The sequence below is a fragment of the Gorilla gorilla genome, chromosome 22 (genome assembly GCF_029281585.2).
Source record: "Gorilla gorilla gorilla isolate KB3781 chromosome 22, NHGRI_mGorGor1-v2.1_pri, whole genome shotgun sequence".
Taxonomy (NCBI): domain Eukaryota; kingdom Metazoa; phylum Chordata; class Mammalia; order Primates; family Hominidae; genus Gorilla; species Gorilla gorilla.
In genome coordinates, this window is record NC_073246.2 from 23264485 (window position 1) to 23287349 (window position 22865).

General features: G+C 33.0%; 1 protein-coding gene across 5 annotated transcripts in view; it reads left to right on the forward strand.

Moving 5' to 3' along the window:
• Positions 1-22865, forward strand: part of NCAM2 (neural cell adhesion molecule 2) — a 551993-nt gene that overhangs the window by 280307 nt on the left and 248821 nt on the right. For all 5 annotated transcript variants that reach the window (XM_019017903.4, XM_019017902.4, XM_055374042.2 and 2 more), the window contains exons 2-5: positions 10400-10474; positions 14032-14238; positions 16105-16248; positions 22002-22139. In XM_019017903.4, the coding sequence (XP_018873448.1) occupies positions 10400-10474; positions 14032-14238; positions 16105-16248; positions 22002-22139 (564 nt within the window). The remainder of the gene's footprint in view (positions 1-10399; positions 10475-14031; positions 14239-16104; positions 16249-22001; positions 22140-22865) is intronic.

Genomic DNA, 22865 nt, shown 5'->3' on the forward strand with positions numbered 1-22865 from the left:
TTACTGATTTTTGAATATTAACGTAATGATTTTACTTTTACTAATAAACTAATTGCTAGGTATTTCTATGCAATAATGTTTACTTATGTTTGGAGTTGTGACTTCTATATTTACTTCTTAAATGTATTGCATGCTAGTTAATTCATACGATGCATTTTAGGAAAATAATCATTTCCCTCCATTTTCAAAACAAAAGCATATTCAAAGTAGCGTAAGCCTCATTTCATAAATATTTTCTTTTTAGTATGATGTATTTCACTTTAATTTTTTGGTGAGCCCAGGTTTCTACATGCTTGACATTTGGGAGATTTTCAAAACATATTTGATTTTTTTTTCAGTTCTGTGGCTTGATGTCTGATAGGCCTGTAATGATTATATAATACATTGCCTGACCATCATGGCCTTCCCTAGTTCATCATCTCTGCACTTTTTAAAACAGATATTCTCATCTTCTCTTTTAGTTCTTTTTTTTTATTTGAACCTTATTTTTCCGTTTTATTCAATTGGCCTCTTTTGGACATCAATTAGTTTTTCAGTACTGATTATTTAGATGACATTTTTGTACATTTTATGTTCACATGTGACATGTGTATGTTTGAAATGAAAAACACACACATACTACTGAATAAAACAAATCTACTGAGAGTGAAATAAATTTAAAATTGCTTTTTATTGGATTCAACTTTTAAACTCAATACAAATCTAAAAAGAATGTATTTAATTTTTGTTTTATTTTTGCTAAAGTACATATTCATTTATGCACAAATATTTTAGCATGTATTTTCTTCCAGACCTGTGCTGAGTTTATAGACTAAGATTAATAAGGCGAGACATTGTCACCATTTTCCAAGAGCGTATCATCCAGTGGAGAGACAAATGTGTCAATAAAATTTCGTATGTGTTAAGTGCTCCTAGAGAATAGTACAGAAACTAAAAACAAACAGCCTTTTTCAGTTTTAGATTAATTTTAACTTAAATAGCACTAAATTATTTTGTGTAGGGTAATATCATGCCTTTAAATTTTCTTTATGCTTTCTGCATATTAAAATTATGTAATGCTTATCAAGCTATTTCTGTGCAGTGTGTTATATGCTCTAAGAAAAAGCATTACAGAATTTTAGAAGACAATGAAAGGCTATTTGGAGTACTATTTAGAAGACAATGTGGCTATTTGGAGTGCTCATGTATGACTGATAGGAATATTCATAGTTGAGAAAAAGGAAAGAGTTCTAATAAATAAGGAACAAAATGTGAAAAGAAATAGAGTAATAAAAAAGTGGGGCCTTTAGCAAAATTTCCTGATAGTTTACTATTTTTTGTTTGTGTTATTTTGATTTGGTTAGAAATAAGTTCTAGTCAATGAGAACACTCGGACACAGGAAGGGGAACATCACACACCGGGGCCTGTCATGGGGTGGGGGGAGTGGGGAGGGATAGCATTAGGAGATATACCTAATGTAAATGATGAGTTAATGGGTGCAGCACACCAACATGGTGCATGTATACATATGTAACAAACCTGCATGTTGTGCACATGTACCCTAGAACTTAAAGTATAGTTTAAAAAAAAAAGAAATAAGTTCTAGTGAGGTCAGGTGATGTCCAGATTGTTAAAAAGCTTAAATGGTAAAGTGTGAAGGAGTTTGGATTTTATTTATACACAGTGGGAAGTATATTTGTTCTAGAGATTGTAGACATATTAGACTGCCATTGTCCAAATCAATGCTGATCACATTTTAATGTGTGCTGAAATCAACTTAAATTATACATTGTGAATACTCTGAAATGTCACCTGAGATCTGTACTACAAAGAAGCTCCTAATTGAGGTCACTAGTGTTGGACTGGTAACCACTTTCTGAGTAGCAATGGTTAGCATCTGGAAGTTACTTAAATATGAGACTCCTTGGCCCTACACCAAATATACTGAATCAGAATTTCCAGTGATGAGATCAAAACTAAATTTAAAAACTACACACATATACCAGAAAAAAACATGCACACATACACACACACACACACACACACACACACACTTCCTCAGATGTTTCTGATAAATTCAATACCTGACCTGACTCAATTTTGCAGAATATTCACTAGAGCAGCCTAGCAATGGGGACACTAAAACTAAGCAAGAATGAAGAGAGACATATTTAAGGGACATTTAAAAAAAGAATGAGTTTGATATTTTGAGTATTTATATTTGAGAAAAGGAGATATAATCTTATACATTTCTCAGTTATCTGGCAAATAGGCTCAGTGGATAACAATTACATTACTGAAGATGAGGATTAAGGAATAAGGTAAGACAGAAAGAGAATGCTCTTGAATTTTGATATGCCAAATTTGAGACATGTAAATTTTTCAAAGTAATATGGTATTTAATGTATTAGCAAATATGTTTCCAGACTCCAAAATGATAATAGGGACATGCATTCACACACACACACACACACACACACACTAGGGACATGCATTCACACACATACACACACACACACACAATCTGTAATTAAAATATAGAAAAGGGAATAAAGGGATAAGGAGATGGTGGGCATATAGAAGCTGAGTCTCAAGTGCTTGAGAAGGACCAAACAAATGGCTGGATTCAAATCTGGTTTCACCGTATATTGGCTGAGTGGCCAGTAGCAATGACACAATCCTTTGCCTCAGCCTTCTCATCTCTAAAACAGGATTGAAATATCTACCTTATAGTAGTATCTACTTTATAGAAATGTTTGAGGAATAAAGTAGTTATTGTAGGTATGCATAGTAAATATCATATGTTTGTAGTACAGGAAGATACAACACCAAGAGAAGAAAACAAAGAAGATATTGCTAAGAAACAAATATTTAAGGGATACATGGTAGAAGAGATACCGTATACTACTATATACTATACTATATACTATCCTTACTAATATAAGAATAGTCAGGAAAGTGGGCAAACTATAAATATGGAGGTGTCAGGAAACAGGAGGGTCAAAGAACAAAGTAGTTGGCAGTATCTCATTCTTAAGTCAAATAAAAATGAAAACTGAAAACTATTATTGGGTTGGAAAATGAGAATATTATGGTTTATTTTAAGAACACTAAACTTATTAGTAGAATGGAGAGGACAGAATAAAAAATAAAGAAAGAATGGATATTAGAAAGTTCATTTTTTAAAACAATGTAATGACAAGTAGGATATGCCGTATTAATTTGAAAGACGGTTAGAGAGATAATTTTTTAATATTATTTGGTTATTTTGTTTTATTTTCTCTTTTGGTTTTAAATTTATTATTATTTCTTGTTTAGGATGAAACTTTATTAAAGAGTGTGCATAGCTTGACAGGAAAAGTGCTATAGAAAAAGAATCACTAAGAAGTTTAGGCCGGGTGCGTTGGCTCATGCCTGTAATCCCAGCACTTTGGGAGGCTGAGGCAGGCAAATCACCTGAGGTCGGGAGTTTGAGACCAGCATGACGAACATGGAGAAACCCTGTCTCTACTAAAAATACAAAATTAGCCGGGCGTGGTGGCGCATGGCTGTAATCCCAGCTGCTTGGGAGGCTGAGGCAGGAGAATCGCTTGAAGCCGGGAAGCTGAGGTTGTGGTGAGCTGAGATCGCACCATTGCACTCCAGCCTGGGCGACAAGAGCGAAACTCCGTCTGAAAAAAAAAAAAAAAAAAAAAAAAGTTTAATCAGTTAGCCCTAGAAGGATTCAGATGACCTCATAGCAGAGACATCTGTTTTCCTAATTTAGGATGAGAAGATCAAAGAGGTTTGAGTACAGATATAAAGAGGTATGCAGGTAAAGAGGAACTACACTAAAATGTTTATTTTCTTGTTACAATTAGAAGAAACAATAAAAATAATTTTAAAAAAATATTCATGAATTCCTAAAATGTTTGACGTTAGAAAATTTCTCTCCTAAGTGATCCAAAATTTCTGAAATTGTTTGAATATTGTAGCATTTTTCAGAATCAAATAACCCACATAGGCTGTTGTAATACACTGTTATAAAAATCCAATAACAAGGAGAGAATAATTAAATAATGTAAATAATTATTTTACAGCAGATAACATTTTAAAATATGTTTCAATGAGAAAATTGTTATTTGTTTGCCATAATCAATAATTTATAAGAACATTTTAAGGAGTAATACTCTGAGATTTTCTATAATTACTAAATAAATATCTTAGTCTTTTAACCCTGTTAATGTGGAAACCTAGAAAAATAAAAAAAGTGCTTGTTGAAAAATGTTGCAGCTCGTTGTCCCAAGATCAATCAGTGTCTTAAGTTATCTCCACATATCTCATGAAATTCTAAGTGAACCAAAGCAGGCTCGGTGTCAGACAGTTAGAAGGCTGGTTCACTTGTCAGTTTTTAAATCTCTGTAGGTGATAAACTCATTTTAAATGCCACTGCTAAATGTTGTATCAAATAGCAAAGGGCGCTTGGTACCCTGATGGAACTTAGAAATGCTAATATATTCATTATATTTATATTACTATAAATTTTAAAAATCTCTTTTGAATATCTGTTTGCTCTGGGCGCTTACTTATAAATATTAATTTAATCTCTGTTATGATAATGATTATCTTTGATATAATGTTACCTATGCTTTATTTTGAGAAATAATCTTTATTTAAAAAGATAAATTTGGACTGGGCGCGGTGGCTCACGCCTGTAATCCCAGCACTTTGGGAGGCCTAGGCGGGTGGATCACCAGGTCAGGAGATTGAAACCATCCTGGCTAACACGGTGAAATCCCATCTCTACTAAAAATACAAAAAATTAGCCAGGCGTGGTGGCGGGTGCCTGTAGTCCCAGCTACTCGGGAGGCTGAGGCAGGAGAATGGCGTGAACCTGGGAGGCAGAGCTTGCAGTGAGCTGAGATCATGCCACTGCACTCCAGCCTGGGCGACAGAGCGAGACTCTGTCATAAAAAAATAAAAAAGAAAAATAAATAAAAAAAGAAAAATAAAAAAATAAATTTATGGCCTTATATTTTCCTCTCCATTAACTGATTATGAGAAATATCCAAAATTCTGTCTCCCTACCTTTCTCGTAGGTAAACACTCATAGTAAAATTCTTTGTCGTATCAATAACCCTTGTGTCAACAGAGGTAGAAAATCTTAACATCTTTGACTTTTCTCCTTTATCGCTAATGCTTTAACTGATCACAGATGTAATGTACCTTGAATCTTTTCTTACATCTATTCTCTACCTTTTCATATTCGTTGCCACAGGTCAACTCATGTATTTATCACGAGATACCCTCTTGTTTTTATCTCCCTTCATTCAATTTGTCAGTAATTTTACCTCACAACCAGTCTTTACTAAATGCCAATTTTATCATGTATGTTTTTATTTATAAGTAATTTTGGACAAAAATTCAAGTCAGTTGTTTCTGATATTCTCCTGAGTCTTTTCCAAACTAATTTTCCAATATTTCAACAATATTCTAGATGAGATGAACCTTGTCTATACTGACCTACTAATTTCCTAAATGTTCCTTGAACACTTCAGCCTTACCCAATGTGGAATGCCCTTATTCTTTTCTATCCTTTTATAACAATATCTATGGCATTTTTTATCTTTTAATGTTTCATTGTCCTCTATAAAGTCTTCTTGATCATAAATTTTATAATGGGCAAACTTGATACACCCCATCTTATTTTATTTTTCATAATTTTATGTACCCCATAGTCCTCCCAAATACATCTTAAACCCCTTGATATTAGAAAGTATTTCTTGCTATTTTTGAGTATGATCATATTTAGAAGAGGGATTTGCAAAATACATATAGTTAATAAATACTTATGAGTATAGTACATAATTTTTAATTTACCCAACTCTACTTTTAAGATTGTTATTTCATGCACTTCTTTGGGAATTATTCACAGAGAACATATATTCATCATGCATTTACTTTTGAGTCCTTGGGTTTAAAACTTTTCCTTACCTTAAGTAAGAAATTTGTGATGATATTTATGGATAGCTATCAAATGTTTCATTCTTGTCCAATTTTCTCCAAACATAAATTTTTGACATTAGGAAACAGTTTAGTTTTCTTCTGGCTGCCGTAGGTGATAAACTCATCACCTACATTATATTGATTTGGGTCAAAAATCAGCCACTAGGGCAATGATTAAGGCACAACCTCAAATTTTAGTTATGTAGGATTTACTAATATGCCAATGTTTTAATATATACGTATAGTTCAATTAGAGCAAATCTGGTCTTTGGGAAATATAGTGGAGTAGAGAATTATATTTTCTTTATATATTTTAAACATATATAGCAATGAAATATATCATTGTGCCCATTCACCAAAATGTCCATGAATAATATGGCTTAATTAATATGTGCATTGGTAATTTGTACTGAATGAAAAATTAACCAGACGTTTAATATAAATTAATTAATTAATTTCATGTTCAATTTTATTTTATTAAAATGAATTAATGTTATTTTTCACATACATCAACAAATCGGTATAAACAGTTTTCAGAACTGTATTTGACTTTTTAAACTTCTATATCTTTCAAGTTCTTTTTTTTTTTTTTTTTTTTTTTTTTTGAGACGGAGTCTCGCTCTGTCGCCCAGGCTGGAGTGCAGTGGCATGATCTCAGCTCACTGCAAGCTCCGCCTCCCGGGTTCACGCCATTCTCCTGCCTCAGCCTCCCGAGTAGCTGGGATTACAGGCGCCCGCCACCACGCCCGGCTAATTTTTTTTTTTTTTTTTGTATTTTTAGTAGAGATGGGGTTTCACCGTGTTAGCCAGAATGGTCTCGATCTCCTGACCTCGTGATCCGCCCGCCTCGGCCTCCCAAAGTGCTGGGATTACAGGCGTGAGCCACCGCGCCCGGCCTCAAGTTCTTTTTTATAAACGCTTCCTTAGAAAAGCAAATTTACTCCTAAGGTCAGTGGTAGGCATTAAGTAATAATTCACACACATTTCTTAGATTCCTGATATCCTTAAATGAAGTCATTCCAAAATTATATGTTGTCAATACAGTCGGTGTTCTATAACTAGCACATGATAAGCTCTTGGTAAGTGTCAATTATTCTGCCATTCATTCATATATTATTAGTTTGGGAGAAATAAAGTTTGATGAATGAGCCCTCACTTCCAGAAATTTATATTTAAATAAGGTAGAGAACCAAATAGAATGATAAACAAAATAAGTTTTATTTGTTTAATGGAAATTCCTACTGATCAAAGATATTGATGTATTTATTGATACCATAGATGGGTCTATCACACACTGTTTTGTAAAGTTCATGATATTTTATGTTTTCTTTGAAGATAGAAAGTAGGAAGCCATGAGGGATTGTATAGAAAAAGGAGATTAGAACAGACAAAACAGTTTGGGCAAATGCACAATGGTAGGCAAGTGTGAGTCAGTTGGGGAGAGGAGAGAGAATGAATCCTAGGTGATCATAGCTGCAGAAGCATTGGAAATGAGTAATAGCAAATAAACTTGGAAAGGCAAGTTTCCTTCCAATTATAATTTGTATGGTAAGGGACAAATTAAATCAATTTTGAAGATCTTTGAGCAGAAGAGTGAAATTAAACATAGTTTTAGAAATATATGCATGCAGTAGTCTGACAAATACATTAGAGGGAAAAGAGATTAAAGAGGCAAAAGTGAGAAAAAATATGGCAGATGAAATATATTGGATTAAAATTAATGAGTGCATGTATTTAAAAATAAAAAAATGCATACAAATAGTTCATATTGGCAATGCTTGAAAATTGATGGTGACTAAAAATGGGACAGTGAACAGTGAGCAAATTTTGATGTTAGAGGAATGTGTTTGGTTTGCATATAGAAAATATGAAATTGAAGTATGGTAATGTTAACTGCAGGTTGAAGATTGCAAGATTAGATTTTGAGAAAGTACAGTTTTAGGGGAAATAAGATTATATCTTAAAGGAGAAAGTAAAGGGAAGAAAGAAAAGAGAAGACACATAATTATAATTTCCACTCCCTTTTTTTTTTCAAACTGGTAATATATTTTCTGCTTCCTTCCCTTCTATCCATAAACATTCTCAAGTCTTCTCAATTTATAAAATACATGCCCTACTGCCCAGAATTGTGGATTCCAGTAACCCCATACATCTCTTCAGATTCAAGCTTCTTATAAGGGCAATCTCAAATTTCTTGAGTTCTGCATTTTGCCTCTGTTGACCTCATTCCACTTAAGCTAACTTGAAAAAGAGAATTGTTTACTTATTTAAAGGAAAAAGAAATCTGAATTTTCACTGGAATTGGCATTAATGGTTTATCTACAAGAAAAGTAGGCAAGAGAGAAAAAGAGAATACCTAAAATCTATTTTTCCCTTGGCTACTTTTCTTATTCTTTCTGACTTGCACTTTTATTTTTCTTTCTGAAACGTTAGATATATTTGAACATTTATTGAGCCTCTATAATATCACAACCACTCTCTGAGTATTGGTAAATTATGAATAAAAATAGGACCCAGGAAAGTCATGTAGACCCTGCCCAAGTTTTCCAGAGAGGTTTCTGGAAAGGAGGAAAGAATTTAACAATTTAAGGTGGGGACTGTGAGGAAACATATTTTAAAGAGCTTAAACAGCATAATTACCAGGGTTTTTTTTTTTTTTTTTTTGTAAATATTTTGTTTCTTCCTCCTGTTCTTTATTACACATTTTATTTCTTTAAATACTTTCAATGTAGTTGTGTTATATTCTTAGTCTAAAAATTATGTTAGTTGAAATCTCATGGGTTTATTTCTCCTATTTGCTGTTTCAACTGACTCCTGCTACAGGCCTTATTTCACCATGTGTTTTGTAATGTCAGACTACACCCCCAGATTGAAGACAGCCTCATTTATACAACTATTGGCCAGTATGAGCCTATGATATGGTTCTTCTGAATGGTTTTTGTGATTGCTTTTGCCACTTAGCTGTGAGCCCTACACGTGAGACTGCTTTTTAGTTTTTCCAGGTTGAAGTTTTCCAAAGAACACATGTTTATAATTAAAATCCCAAACATGGGATATGGCAAAACTTCTGGTTTATCTAATGAGAAACATTTTCCCCCTCCCCAGCTTGGGGGAGGCAAGTTTGCTTGTAATCTCCCTTCACCATTGGGTTGACTGATTTTATACCCTCCTTTGATGGTAAATCTTATTCCAGTCCAGTGTTATCTGGTGTTCTTTTTTGTTTTTGTTTTCTGAGACAGAGTTTCACTCTTGTTGCCAGGCTGGATTGCAGTCGTGCCATCTCGGCTCACTGCAACCTCCGCCTTCCAGTTTCAAGCAATTCTCCTGCCTCAGGCTCCCGAGTAGCCGGGATTACAGACTCCTGCCACCACACCCAGCTAATTTTTGCATTTTTAGTAGAGACGGGGTTTCACCGTGTTTGCCAGGCTGGTCTCAAATTCCTGACCTTGTGATCTGCCGGCCTCGGCCTCCCAAAGTGCTGGGATTACAGGCGTGGTCATTATCTGGTGTGTTATCACAGCCTGTTGTCTGGGAAAACTTGGATCCTATCTGTGTGTAGTCTGTGTTCACTGAAATAAGCGTTTTGGTTACTATGATCAGTACATTCCCAGTGCAGGTTTGTACTCTAGTTTCAGACCTTCCTTGATTGACCTCTTGCAGCTTTGTCACTTTACCAAAAGCTCAAGTACAGGCATTTGAGCACATGGAAGGTGAGACGGACTTTGGAAAGTGGTCATGCTCTCTTTTCTACCATAATGTTAGAAATATGTCAATTCATATTAAAATAACACTTTGCTTATCTTCTAAACTTCTAGATATTCAAGTATTTTATTTCAAGTTTCACAAAAATATTATTTAAAATATCAGGCATCTCCTCTCTTTTATTGTCCTGGGTCCTTCAGTTAACTTTTTGATCTTGTGAAAATCAGTGCTCCATCTTACTCTGTGCAGTGCTTTCTTTCCTTTGTATGCCTGCCTTCACAGACATTTTTTAGTAGGTGTCTACATGTAGTTAATTTACGTGTGTGTGTGTGTGTGTGTGTGTAGTTGTTGTAATGATAATATAGGATTTATACAACTGTTGGGCAAACATCTTTTTTTTAGCTATTGCCCAATGTGGTCGCACATAGAAGACCTAATCTCTGAATAAGGAACAGATTGTCTGAGTGTGAATTTGTTCATTTACTTGACTAACAGAATTTCAGACTATCAGCTTGAAGAAGTGCTGTATTTAGTCTGATTGTTAAATGCCTAATAAAGTAATATGTATAATGGTAGATCATGTTTTACAAAACTTTCATTTTTCTTTATAGGTAATAAAAAATTGGGGGGAAATAATCAGCGTTTGGACCATGTGGTTTAGACATCATGCATTAAAATCTTAGAAATCATGCTTAAAAATCACCATTAATTGTTTCCCAATTTTTTTTTCAGCTCTTCTTCAAGTGACAATTTCACTTAGCAAAGTAGAGCTTAGTGTTGGAGAATCTAAATTCTTCACATGTACGGGTACGTATTTCTGTAAATACCTTCAGATAACGTGGTTTCTGTTAAAATATTAATAAAATATGTTGGCTAAATTTAACTAGTTAAAAACTCAGTTCTCTAACAATAACATCTTACAGTTGGTTTTTTGTTTTTGTTTTTGTTTTTGTTGTTTTTGAGACAGAGTCTCGCTCTGTCTCCCAGACTGGAGGGCAGTAGTGTGATCTCGGCTCACTGCGATCTCCCCCTCCTGGGTTCAAGCCGTTCTCCTGCCTCAGCCTCTTCAGTAGCTGGACTACAGGTGCACACCACCATGCCTGGCTAATTTTTGTCTTTTTGTATTTTTGTAGTAGAGACGGGGTTTCACCATGTTGGCCAGGATGGTCTCAAACTCTTGACCTCAAGTGATCCGCCCGCCTTGGCCTCCCGAAGTGCTGGGATTACAGGTGTGAGCCATCGTACCTGGCCATCGTTGGGTTTATAATGATTGGAAAAGTGTTAATAGCCATAACTTGCATATTAAATGATATTAATTTTATTTCTGTTAATTTGTTAATTTAGACTGCTAATCTAGATCATTTATTTTGAAAATAACTTATGCTTGCATTATATCTGATAATAACTTAAATCAATTTAAATATTTCTGTCTAAACAGTAATATTAGGATGAATATAAAGATTATAACTGAACCATTTTTGTAAATATGCAATGAATAAATTTGGTATGGCACACTGCACTATAGTTATACTTGAATGAAAATATTAGGCCAAAAATTTATTCTAATATTCATTGAAGAAATAGATAGTTATTTAGTCAGGAAAGCTTTGGCTAGATTTTTATGACAATAGAAAGAATCATATGTCATCATGCCTATGGCATATTTTATGGGCCTCATTCAGAATAATAATATACATATGGTTTTCTTTCAAAAGAAATTTAAATATTTCAGCGTCAAAGTTTAATTAAACATATTATAGAACTGACAAATGAATGCATTATTTATTTAGGTTCAATATATTCATTTTTACAAATACAAGTCTTCATATCCAAACTATGATATGCCTAAATAATTTTTTAAACCTTAGTGCTAAAATTAGTTAAGAGACTATTTTAGAATTGTTTCTAATCTTGATTACACTAAATCAACTTAAAACTGGATTAAAATAGACACTAGAAACATAAAATGTATTATACATATTGTCTTGAGAATGACATGATTTATTTAAACCAAGATTCAAATTTATAAATATAGAGATATAATATTTTATAAATAAAAGATACAGTTATAACATTTTATAAATCATATTCAGAGCATATATGTATAACATGTCACATTTTATAGGAATATTAATAGAGCCCATGATTCTTTATACATTTTCCTTCTTAAAGATGTCAGTTGATAGTTATGTTAATACAAGTATTTGTATATTGACAAATGAAAAAATCAGAGAGTATGGAAGAGATTGATTCAGCATCATATATTATGCCAGCAGAAATTTGACACAAGCATATAGGTTACTGTTTCTAAATCCCATCCATATTTTATTAATATCCTCATAAATTAGAACACACTGAATTGTATCACATAAAGGTAGAATAACAAAATAGTTTAAAAATCAATTTTGAAAATACAATGAAATTGTTGTACTTTTATGGATTTGTATATTACTATGAAATATATTGCACAGACTAATTGCCTGTATGTATTGCATAGCTCAAATTAAGACATACTGTAAAGTGAATTAAGGCCATTCATTGGTGATGAGTTTTGCTCTTAATAAGAATGTAAACTAAGTAAGCATTTATTTTCTTTTATATAAAGATGTATCACCTAGAGCTTTTCTGTAGTACTGGAAGTAGTCTTCTTTATATTAAATATAGTAGTAAAACAAGATTCTAAAAATAAAGATATTGGAAAACCATGCAAGCCACTCTGCTTGTATGTATTTTTCTTCTACAATGCTGACAACCTAGATACTCCTCCAACATTTCCAGATGCCTTAAAAATACAAAATCTAAAACTCAATAAAATAAATATCTTAAATTTAAACTAGAAGGATGTTACACCCTCAAAGAGCTAAAGAAGTGTCATACAGGAAATTGTTATAACTGCATTAAAAAAATAAAGTTTAATGCTATTTATAAATAATCTGTACGTACAAATAGTCCAGCCTTATCAAAATGAAAAATTTTGATAGAAATTATTTGTTAGAGATGCCTGAAAGAAAACAATTATAACAGCTTTATGAAAATCTGCAATAAACTGTTAATGAAAATGAAATGTTCTATTATATTAAGAATGAAAAGGTTCAAAATATTTATCAGAATATCCTATTTAACTTACTATGTAAAATATTATTTTGTATTATTCAAATGTAAAGAGATGAATGTTTAAATTATTTTTTGTAACTTCTCCGTAGATGGAGGAATTAAATAAAACACATCCCTCCTCTTCAAATGCATTACTCTGTAACAACTATGGTTTTATGATTTGTTTAGAAAAAGATGAAGATAATGTAACTGAGATCTATTTAAGATTCACTAAACTTTCTTTCATACTTTTACTCAAGCATGTCTAATTTCTTATAGAAAGGAAGATAATTTGTTTCTAAAACCATTTCTTCGGAAAAATGAGAAGGAATAATTTTCTTCAAAGAGGTCCTGCAGATGTTAGTTGACTTCATGCATTTCCCCACCGATACTTTTGAGTTAATAGTGTCTGCTGCTTCCATAAATGATATCTGAAGTAATTAGGTGAAATACATCCTTTTGGTGACTAAAAGCAGACACAGAAATCTTCAGCTTTAACAAAAGGATAATAAACTAGATTCTGAATTGGAAAACTTAAATAAATGTTTACCCTGTAATGATTTGGTTGTAATTACCTAGAAGTGTAAGTATCATTTCAATGCATTGAAATTATCATATGATTAAATAGTTAACAGTTTTAGATTAAAATAGTGAAACTACTTATTTCTCTTGGGAAAAGAGATTAGGACATCATTATAAAAACGGTCGTTGGCCTTATCTATTCAAATTTAGCAACTAGGGAAATTAATTTCAAATTTAGTATTATCAAAGGCCAAAGTTTGTTTTGTGAAAGATTTACATTTTTGTAAGCTCGGCATTATCAGAGATTTAAGTGCTATCTCCTGACCCTAGCAAAGACAACTGAGCAGATGAAATCGTATTAGTAATTGTGGTTCTGTTCAGATATTATCTATAAGTGGGTTTTATGTCTGGCTCAGTGGTCAAGGAAGTTTCAGAACTTAAATGTAATAATCCATTCATTACCAAGGGAAAATTTCAACAATCATAGCTTAAATACTGTACAAGAAGTTTGCTGTGAAACTTTTAGGTATTGCTTACTCAAGCATGAATCCTCCATGTTGGATAAACAAAGGTGAACATTTGCACTAACATTTGTGTTTACTTCCAATTTTGTAAGATTCTCAGATTTCCAGTCTGTTACATAATTTTTTTCTAAATGGTTAATATTATTACATAATAGTAAATGCCAATGTTCAAACAAATATTTTTTAACATATTTTCAAACCTTTATTTTCCATGGCTCTTTGCAGCGATTGGTGAACCTGAAAGTATAGATTGGTATAATCCTCAAGGGGAGAAGATAATTTCAACACAGAGGGTAGTAGTGCAAAAGGAAGGTGTTAGGTCACGGTTAACCATCTACAATGCAAATATAGAAGATGCAGGGATATATCGTTGTCAAGCAACAGATGCCAAAGGACAGACACAAGAAGCTACAGTAGTTTTGGAAATTTACCGTAAGTAATGTATTTATATGTTTTAGTTTATTCAATTTCAGTTGCTTATAAATAATTGAAACAAAATAAAATGTTTGATAGTAACACTTATTAAGAACTATGTGCTTTGAAAATAAATATCAGTTTATTTATGCTTTACCAGAGTGTATCTTAGAATAGAATAGCTAACAGATAATAAATGGTTATAAACATATATAGGGCATCAATTATATTAAATAATATTAATAAAAATGTTTTCATTTTCTCAAGCCATTAAGAATTCATTCACTGGGTATATAGAGAATAGTGGTTTATTTAGTGGTATGATATTTAATCAGCGTTGTTTTTTTCACTGTAAAATAGAAGGTCATGATTAGAATAAATGAAAATGTGTGACAGCACTGACCATTGTAGAATGAGAATCTGGGGAAGGGTCAGTGAACAGGAGTAGTCAGAAAGTTGAAACTAATCTAGTAGCCAATAATATTGAGTCAGGATTCTTTACCACTAAGTGTTTTTATTAGCAAAGCTTTCCACATTTGCACTTCATTTTATGTCCTGGGTTGGATTTCTTCCTATGTTCCTTTCTCCTCCTCATATTTAAGAACCATTAACCTGTTTAGGAACATTGAAATCTGTTGACTCCTGCATTTTAAAGCAAGCTATCCCAATTACTTTCATGACCTTGAGCAAATCATGTAACCTCTCTGTCTTTAGTTTCCTCATATATAAACTGAGGATAATAATGGTACCTATGTGATATATGGAGTTTGAGTACTACCTTAAATTATATTGCATAAAGTACTTACAACAATGCCTTACAATTAATAGGTAGTTAGCATTTCTACCAATGATAAATTATATATATATATTAGGAATGCAAGCCCTTAAATCATCTCATATCTGTAGTTTTGTGTTTTGTTTGTTATTCTAGAAATAGGATATGAAAAACAAAGTCGGAACATTCCTACAGTAGGACTTCCTGTTTGATGACCAACGCAATTTGTGGGCACATTGTTGCTCTTGTGTTTCCTGATTTGGAATTTTTCCCTCTCATTTGATTCTGAGCTTCCGAAGAAATGATATTGTCCTAATTTATGTAACCCCCTAGAGTATCTATTTCACAATAGCAAATAATTAAATTTTATAGATATAGTGTTTGGAAATACTTTTTTATTTTAAATGATGCAAAAGAAGAATTGTGACATTTGCGAAGGTAAAAAAAGTTTTGCAAGAGCAATTCATTACTTCTGTGAGAATTTCTCATCAAGCATAAATATCCATGTTCACTCATTCTTTCATTCATTCATTAAAGACACTTATTAGGTGTGTATCCACTATAATTCTGAGTCCTAGCCAGAGACAGACAGACAATAAATAAACTGAAACAGATACATAGATGCTAGCTAAACATGCTATGGAATTCTAAGGAAAATAAATTACATGGGGTAGAGAGATAGAGAACCTTGAAATGGAAAGGAATATTGCTATTTTATATAGGCAGGTTGGATAAGAATCTGAATGAATTGAAGGTGGTGCAAATGCCCTGTGGTGAGAACAAACTTGGAATGTTCAAGGAACCTCCAAGAAGACAGTTTTCCTGAGTGACAAGGAAGAGAGAGGAGAAATTGGGATTGGAGTTGAGGAGATACACTCCAGTTTATACAGAACCTCATATGGCATTGAAAGATATTTGGAGTTTATTCTCAGTGAGATAGGAAGGTATTAGGGAGAAGTAGATTATCTAGTTTAAGATTTTAAAGTATCTAGGTTTCCCTAATTATTTTATTATAGTATCAATAGAGTCTGGATTATGTTCTTGGGAGAAATAAGCAATGATACTTTTGTGATTTGTGATTTGTGATTTGTTTTACTTTGTTGATACAGAAAAACTCACTTTCAGAGAAGTGGTATCTCCACAAGAATTCAAACAAGGAGAAGATGCAGAAGTGGTTTGCCGAGTTAGCAGTTCACCTGCACCTGCTGTCAGCTGGTTGTATCATAATAAGGAAGTCACCACTATTTCCGACAGTTAGTATTTTGGTAACTCCCTAAGTTATATGTTCTAATACTATTGCAGTTTTTAAAAATCTGAATCTATGTGTCTAGTTGTAGAAATTTGAATTTTTGACCCCAAATATTCAACAACTATTTTGAGAACCTGTAAGCTCTACATTAGGATTTTGCAATCTAGGGATCTCAGGGCAAATTCACTGCCCTTTACCCCTATGTTGTAATCAAAACACAGTTATGCCCATTCGCCACATACTGTCTGTGGCAGCTTTGGAGGCATAGTTGAGAAGCTGTGGCTAAAAGAAATATACAATCATTAGCCTAAAAAAATGTACAATCGTTAGCCTAAAAAAAATAACAATCATTAGTATCTGGAGATTTACAGAAAAGGTTTGCAGACCTTTGCTCTAGTGTCAAGAAATGATTAATACATTATAAGCAGTACTAAGTAAATGAAGGAGTACGTCCTGCTGTATTCAAATTCTGTATACTTTATACATGATTCTATGGGATCACTAGATGTAAACTTAGTATTGATGTGAATTATGTTTATTCTGGGGCAGTAGGTTCAAGGTTATCTACAAGTTCTAAATATTATGGAAAGATCCGTATAGATAATAGAAAAGTACATTCATTCAAATTGTCTTCATGATTTTGATTTAGACTGTGCTAAAATTTCAGAATAATATGACATCTGAAATCGAATGTATAATTTGCTTACATTATGTTCCTTTACCATGTGCATAGGGAGCATTTTCAATTTAGAATTTTTTCAATGCACCTGCACTGCAGAGAGGTACAAAGTAATTGAATCTTTTAAAGTAGTTTCCATCTTCGATGGTTCTGATTTGTATGCAAGGGATGAAGATTCTACAGCATAAAGGAGAGACAGAAAATAATATCTGTATTTGAATATTTGGGAAGAATGTATGATAATCATGTTCAATAGTCATTTTTTAATTTTGAAAGAATTTTTCTGAGCTTAGCATATTCAATGCTTGTCAGTTTCCATTATAATACATTAATGATAAATAACACTTTATTTCCTCTTGTTTTGTTTCAGCATAACTCTGTAGAGTGTATTAACAAGTCACATGAGTAAATGGTTTGATGTATTTTTAGCTCTTTTCCCCTCAATAATAAAGAAAAAGCAGTCCTTTTGTAACGGTGGAATGACAATGTCTAAATATTTTCAGACTGTCTAATCTTACACCTCAAGTGTAGGTTTATTGTAAACCTTTATTAATAGAATATTTTGAAATAAATTTTATTTTTAAAAGTCAAATAGAGCAAAGCCTCAAAGCAAAGACTGATGACAACGGGTAGTGGTGATGGAGAAGTGATATTTCCATGCTATAGCTCATACGTATTTCCCTAGCATCCCAGGACTAAATGACGTACAGCCAAATTTCCATTTTGGCTTTCCTCCTTTCCTTGGCCCTGAAGCTTTGAACATCTTTTCTAAATGTTCTGTGCCTAAATCAGACTCTTCATCTGTAAAACATAGATGATTGCCTTCATTTAAAATAATGGCTTTGTGTCATAAATTAGACATTAGACATAAAGTCGTTTCTTGACATCTGTGGGTGATTTGTTCCAGGACCTCCCACAGATACCAAAATAAGCCGATGCCAAAGTCTCTTATATAAAAAAGCATAGTATTTGATATAACCTATGTACATCCTCCCATATATTCTAAATTACATCTGGATTATTCATAATATCAAATACAACATAAAGACTATGTACATGGTTGCTATACAGTATTATTTGGGAAATAAGGAATAGCCTGTACATGTTCAATAAAGATGCAGTTTTTAAAAAATATATTTTTCATCAGCAGTTGTTTGAATCCACGAATGTGGAATCCATGGATATGGGGGGTCAGCTATACTTCATTTGTTAAGTGAATGAATAAAATATTTGGCTATATATTAGATTCTTAATAAATGACATGTATCGCTCTCATTCCTTCTCTATGAGTTTTTAAATCTTGGAATCAGTTTTGCTAAAATTACATGCATTTACGTTATATCTAGAACCAGAAAATCCAATGTAGAAGAAATGGGTATAGTTTAACATGAAACATAACACTAAGTTGTGTGGCAGGTGAAAAATAAAAATAAAATAAATAAATAATAATAATAAATAATAATAAATAAATAAAATAAATAAAAATAAAATAAAATCATATTTTTAACTATAGAATTTAAAGTATTCAAGTAAATTATCAGGAAGGACACACTTTTCTAACCTTGAAATAGTGTAGAAACTTATCACATAAATCATTATTGAACAATTTGTACATTTATAATAGACTTATATGAAATAATATTATTCACTGCTTATACCTCATATAGTCCCTTTATTAAAGCTGATGAAATAAGATCAAGATTACAATTATGTATGAGGATTTAGAATAATGCCACGGACCCAGATATCTTTCTTTTGCCATAATCTAATTCAAAAGTAAAATATAGATATTCCAGAGGAAATAATGAAAGCTTGGAAATGCTCATCTTATTAGCTATGCTTTTGATTGTAGCTGCGTGGAAGATATTCGGAATTAAACTTCCTGCAGAATAGCAGTGGAGATTTTCCATGTTGCTCATAGAAAGGAGATCCATATGCTAAAGGATCCAAGCATTGTGGGAGTAAAGGTGACATTTTATTATACAAGTTGAATATCCTGACTTTTAGTGTCATCGTGATGGAGGGATATGCTATTTGCTGATATCCATTCAATCTTGGCCAGTTTGGAAATTATCTCTTAAACTTTTTAAATGCGTTGGCCAACACCTAATTGATATACTCCTTCTGCATTAAAAAACTGATTAAAATTACCTTGTTCAATACCATTTTTATATAACCTACTTCTAGTATAAAAGATTAATTCAACAATTATGGAATACACAGGATCTATGCTGTAGTGTACCAGATGATTATGATTCATGGTAAGCAAGATAAGTTCACTGCCTTCAAAATACTAACAATCTAGAGGGAAAGATAAATAGGTAAATCAGTGTGAGAACAAGATACATTGAGTCTATGATAACGATATTGTGGTAATAAAGGATGATAAAATAAATGTAAACTACGTAGGATAAGAGAGAGTGTCAAAGATGCCTGCCAGGACGAAAAAGTTAACTTTAAATATACACACATATTAGCCAGGCAAACGTTGGTGAGGAATTTTCAGGAAGAGGGAAGACCATGTGCAATGGCCCAGAGGTGAAAAGCAGCATGAAAGCATATTTCTGAAACTGGAATAAGTTTATTATTACTAGAACTTATTAATAAGTGCAACTTAGATTCTTTTACAAATGAGTAAATCTAACTAGGATTTTTAAACAAAGGACTAATAAGAAAGGAAGCTGAAGAAGGAGGTCAAACCAAGTCAGCACAGCCTTGATATCTGCTACTGAGTTTGTAATTTATTCAAAGGGGGCATCATTAAAGGGATTTAATCAATGCAGTGACATAACCTAATATACAGTTGAGAAGAATATTTGTATGTCAGTGAAAACAACAGATTAGATGGGAGTCAAGGCAAAACTCCTGAGACTGAAAATAGTTCAGGTCCTAATGAAATATTGCTAAGGGAGAAGAAGACTTAAATTAAATAACGATAAACAGAGAAGTGATGAGACTTGGAGTCTGATTGGGTCTGCAGACTCAGAGAGATGAAGATGTCAAGAATGACTCGTGGCATTTGCCTTCCATGGAGTTCCATCACTTATGGAATATTCCTTTGGCAACTAGTTCCATGTAAAGGCATGTGAAGACAGAACTGGAGAATGCCAGGTGATAAATTTCAGGTGGAGATATTGAGCTAAATTTTAAATATATTTTTCCTAATTCACATTAAATATAATCAGTAAAAATCATTATAGGTGAAGGATGATAGGTATTTTAGCAAGTTAGAAAATGCAGTAATACAATGATCTAAGTATGATAGTGTTCCTCTTCATTTTAAATTTTATCTATTTATAATTGCCTCTCATCTAAATTTCTGACCACACACTTGAAGAGAGGATTTTTAATTGACTTTGAAACTTTATGAAGTTTCAGGAGTTTCTGGTTATTTCAGGACCACTTATGAGTTATCTTCTAACATTTCTTGTGGATTGGCTTTCTTTCTCCCCAGCCTTTCTTTTGATGAGGGCATTTCATGTTTGTGCTTTAATTTACCAGGGGAAAGAATCTGAATAAACATTTTTGTCTCTCTTCTTAGGTTCAACCTAAGGAAAAAGTGAGCATTATGGAAAAGTTTACACCTCATGGGCTGCAAATCATGTGGCCGTAGCATTAGAATCACTATTTTCACTTTGGGGGAGCCTCTGAATCTGTGCCTTTCCACCCCTGATTAGTTACCTCTTAAACAAAAAGCAACTACAGGCTTGTCGGTTTAATGAGTATCTATGCCCTGATGACTCTTCTATTTGTTATTTCTAGCCCAGACTTCTCCCCTCTCATTAAGGAACGGCTATGTCAAATTTGCCCCCAAATTGGAGTGGCCTACTACCCTAGCAGTTTATGGCTCACTCATGCAAAGAAGTCCAGCTGACAGCAGAGGTATAGGCAGGATCCTACCATATCCCTTCCACGATCAGGCTGATGGAGACTCTGCCTTTTTCACATGTGGCTTCAGTGGTTTTCCTAACCTCATTATCAAGCCAACAGATAGGGAAGAAAGCAGTACACATTGCAACAGGCCCAAAGAGTAAACAATAGACTGTAGATATGTTAGAGGCTGGGTACCTTAAAATAATCACCTTTCTACCTGATCAAAAAGCCCAAAGGGATAGAGGCGGTGTGTCTCTTATTCATCAAAGTGTCTTATATACAGTATCCAGCAGACAGATAATAGTCAATGAGATCTATGGATGTGTTAATTAAGGAAATTTAAGATATTGCCCATACAAAGAGTTTCAAAATTGGACTATATGTAAAAGCATTTTTTGAATGATAAGGAGAGAAAAGGTTTTAGCATGGCAGCAAGATTGAGATGCTTATAAAATCAGGGCAGACCCAAAAAATAATGCCAGGCTGAGATGCCGCTTAGGTGTCACAGATTACTGTAGCAGATTACTTTACACAATCAGTGAATGCAGGCTGTATACCAGCTTATTTTTTTATATATGCATGTGCACACACACACACACACAAATGGAGTCTTGAAATAAAATAACAAAATCTAATCTATTTATTCCTAATACAGATTATCTTGTTAGCCAAAAAAATCCCTTAAATAAATTTGAGATATAATCTTTTTTATATCCTTTATATGACTTGAATATTATTATATCATTTAGTTGCCTCCACAGAGACGCAAAATTTTTAGTTTAATTATTGTATGAAGAAGGATGTTCAATAAATTTTCTAGCCCTTTTCAACCCATGTTGCCACATATTTGCAGTCAAAAGTTTGCACATCTGTGATACCTAATCTCTCTGCTTTGTTCTTTTGTGTATCATTTCTGCATCCAAAGTGCCAAGGGGAAATAATAGCCTAACCATTTTATGTGGATATAAAGTCTTGAATGTATTTTATTTCATTTTTTTTAGGAAAAAAAAAGGTGTAACAAAGCAGTGTAGAGTGGAAAAATTGAAGTCATGAAATTACATTTTACTTTCAAATTTGAATTTGTTTGCTGATGAAAAGCTTGATAGTGTCAGGCAGTGCCATATTTTAACTCTTAACAATTTAGAGCACTCTGGACTTAGCCTTCAATTACTGATAGCATTTTCTCCCCTTTGCTTTCTTTCCAGATCGGTTCGCTATGTTAGCAAACAATAACCTGCAGATTCTCAACATCAATAAAAGTGATGAAGGTATATACAGATGTGAAGGAAGAGTGGAGGCCAGGGGAGAAATTGACTTCCGTGATATCGTTGTTATTGTTAATGGTAAGCAGTAAATAATTTGTACATGTTTTATGGATTCATTTTAGCAATGTTTTTTATTAAATGGCAACCATGTGAACTCAAAATACAAGTCTTATTTAATAAACCTCTTCCATACCAGGAAGAAATCTTTCCATCTTTATTATGGCATCTGTAACATTGTATTACAGCCTCAAGGCAGGATCCGTGACTTATGTTACATTGTCATTCTCATAACCCTTTTCAAATAGGCTATATGTGAGTAATTGCCTTTTGCTGGAATTGTAGTTGTTGAAAGAATATCAAATAAACATAGTACAGTATCATACTAAATGTTACTTTCAAATTACATGAATTATTTTTGCTTAAATTTACATATTTTACTCTACATGTTTCTCAAATTTAATAATTAAATTTTTAAGGTTATATTTACAAGTATTAATGGACATTAGTGACTGGTTTTATGAAATCATGATGAAATCTCTTCCTCCAAAGTTTCTTCTCCTATATAGTTCCTGCCTATGTTAACATGGTATTCTATGGAGCTGGAAAATACATTACAGTTATCTTGGCTGTCTCCTGTACTAGCCCATTTTCACACTGCTATAAAGAATACTCGAGACTGAGTAATTTATAAAGAAAGGAGATTTAATTAACTCACAGTTCCAAATGACTGGGGAGGCCTCAACACACAATCATGGCAGAAGGCAGAGGAGAAGCAAAGGCATGTCTTACATGACAGCAGGCAAG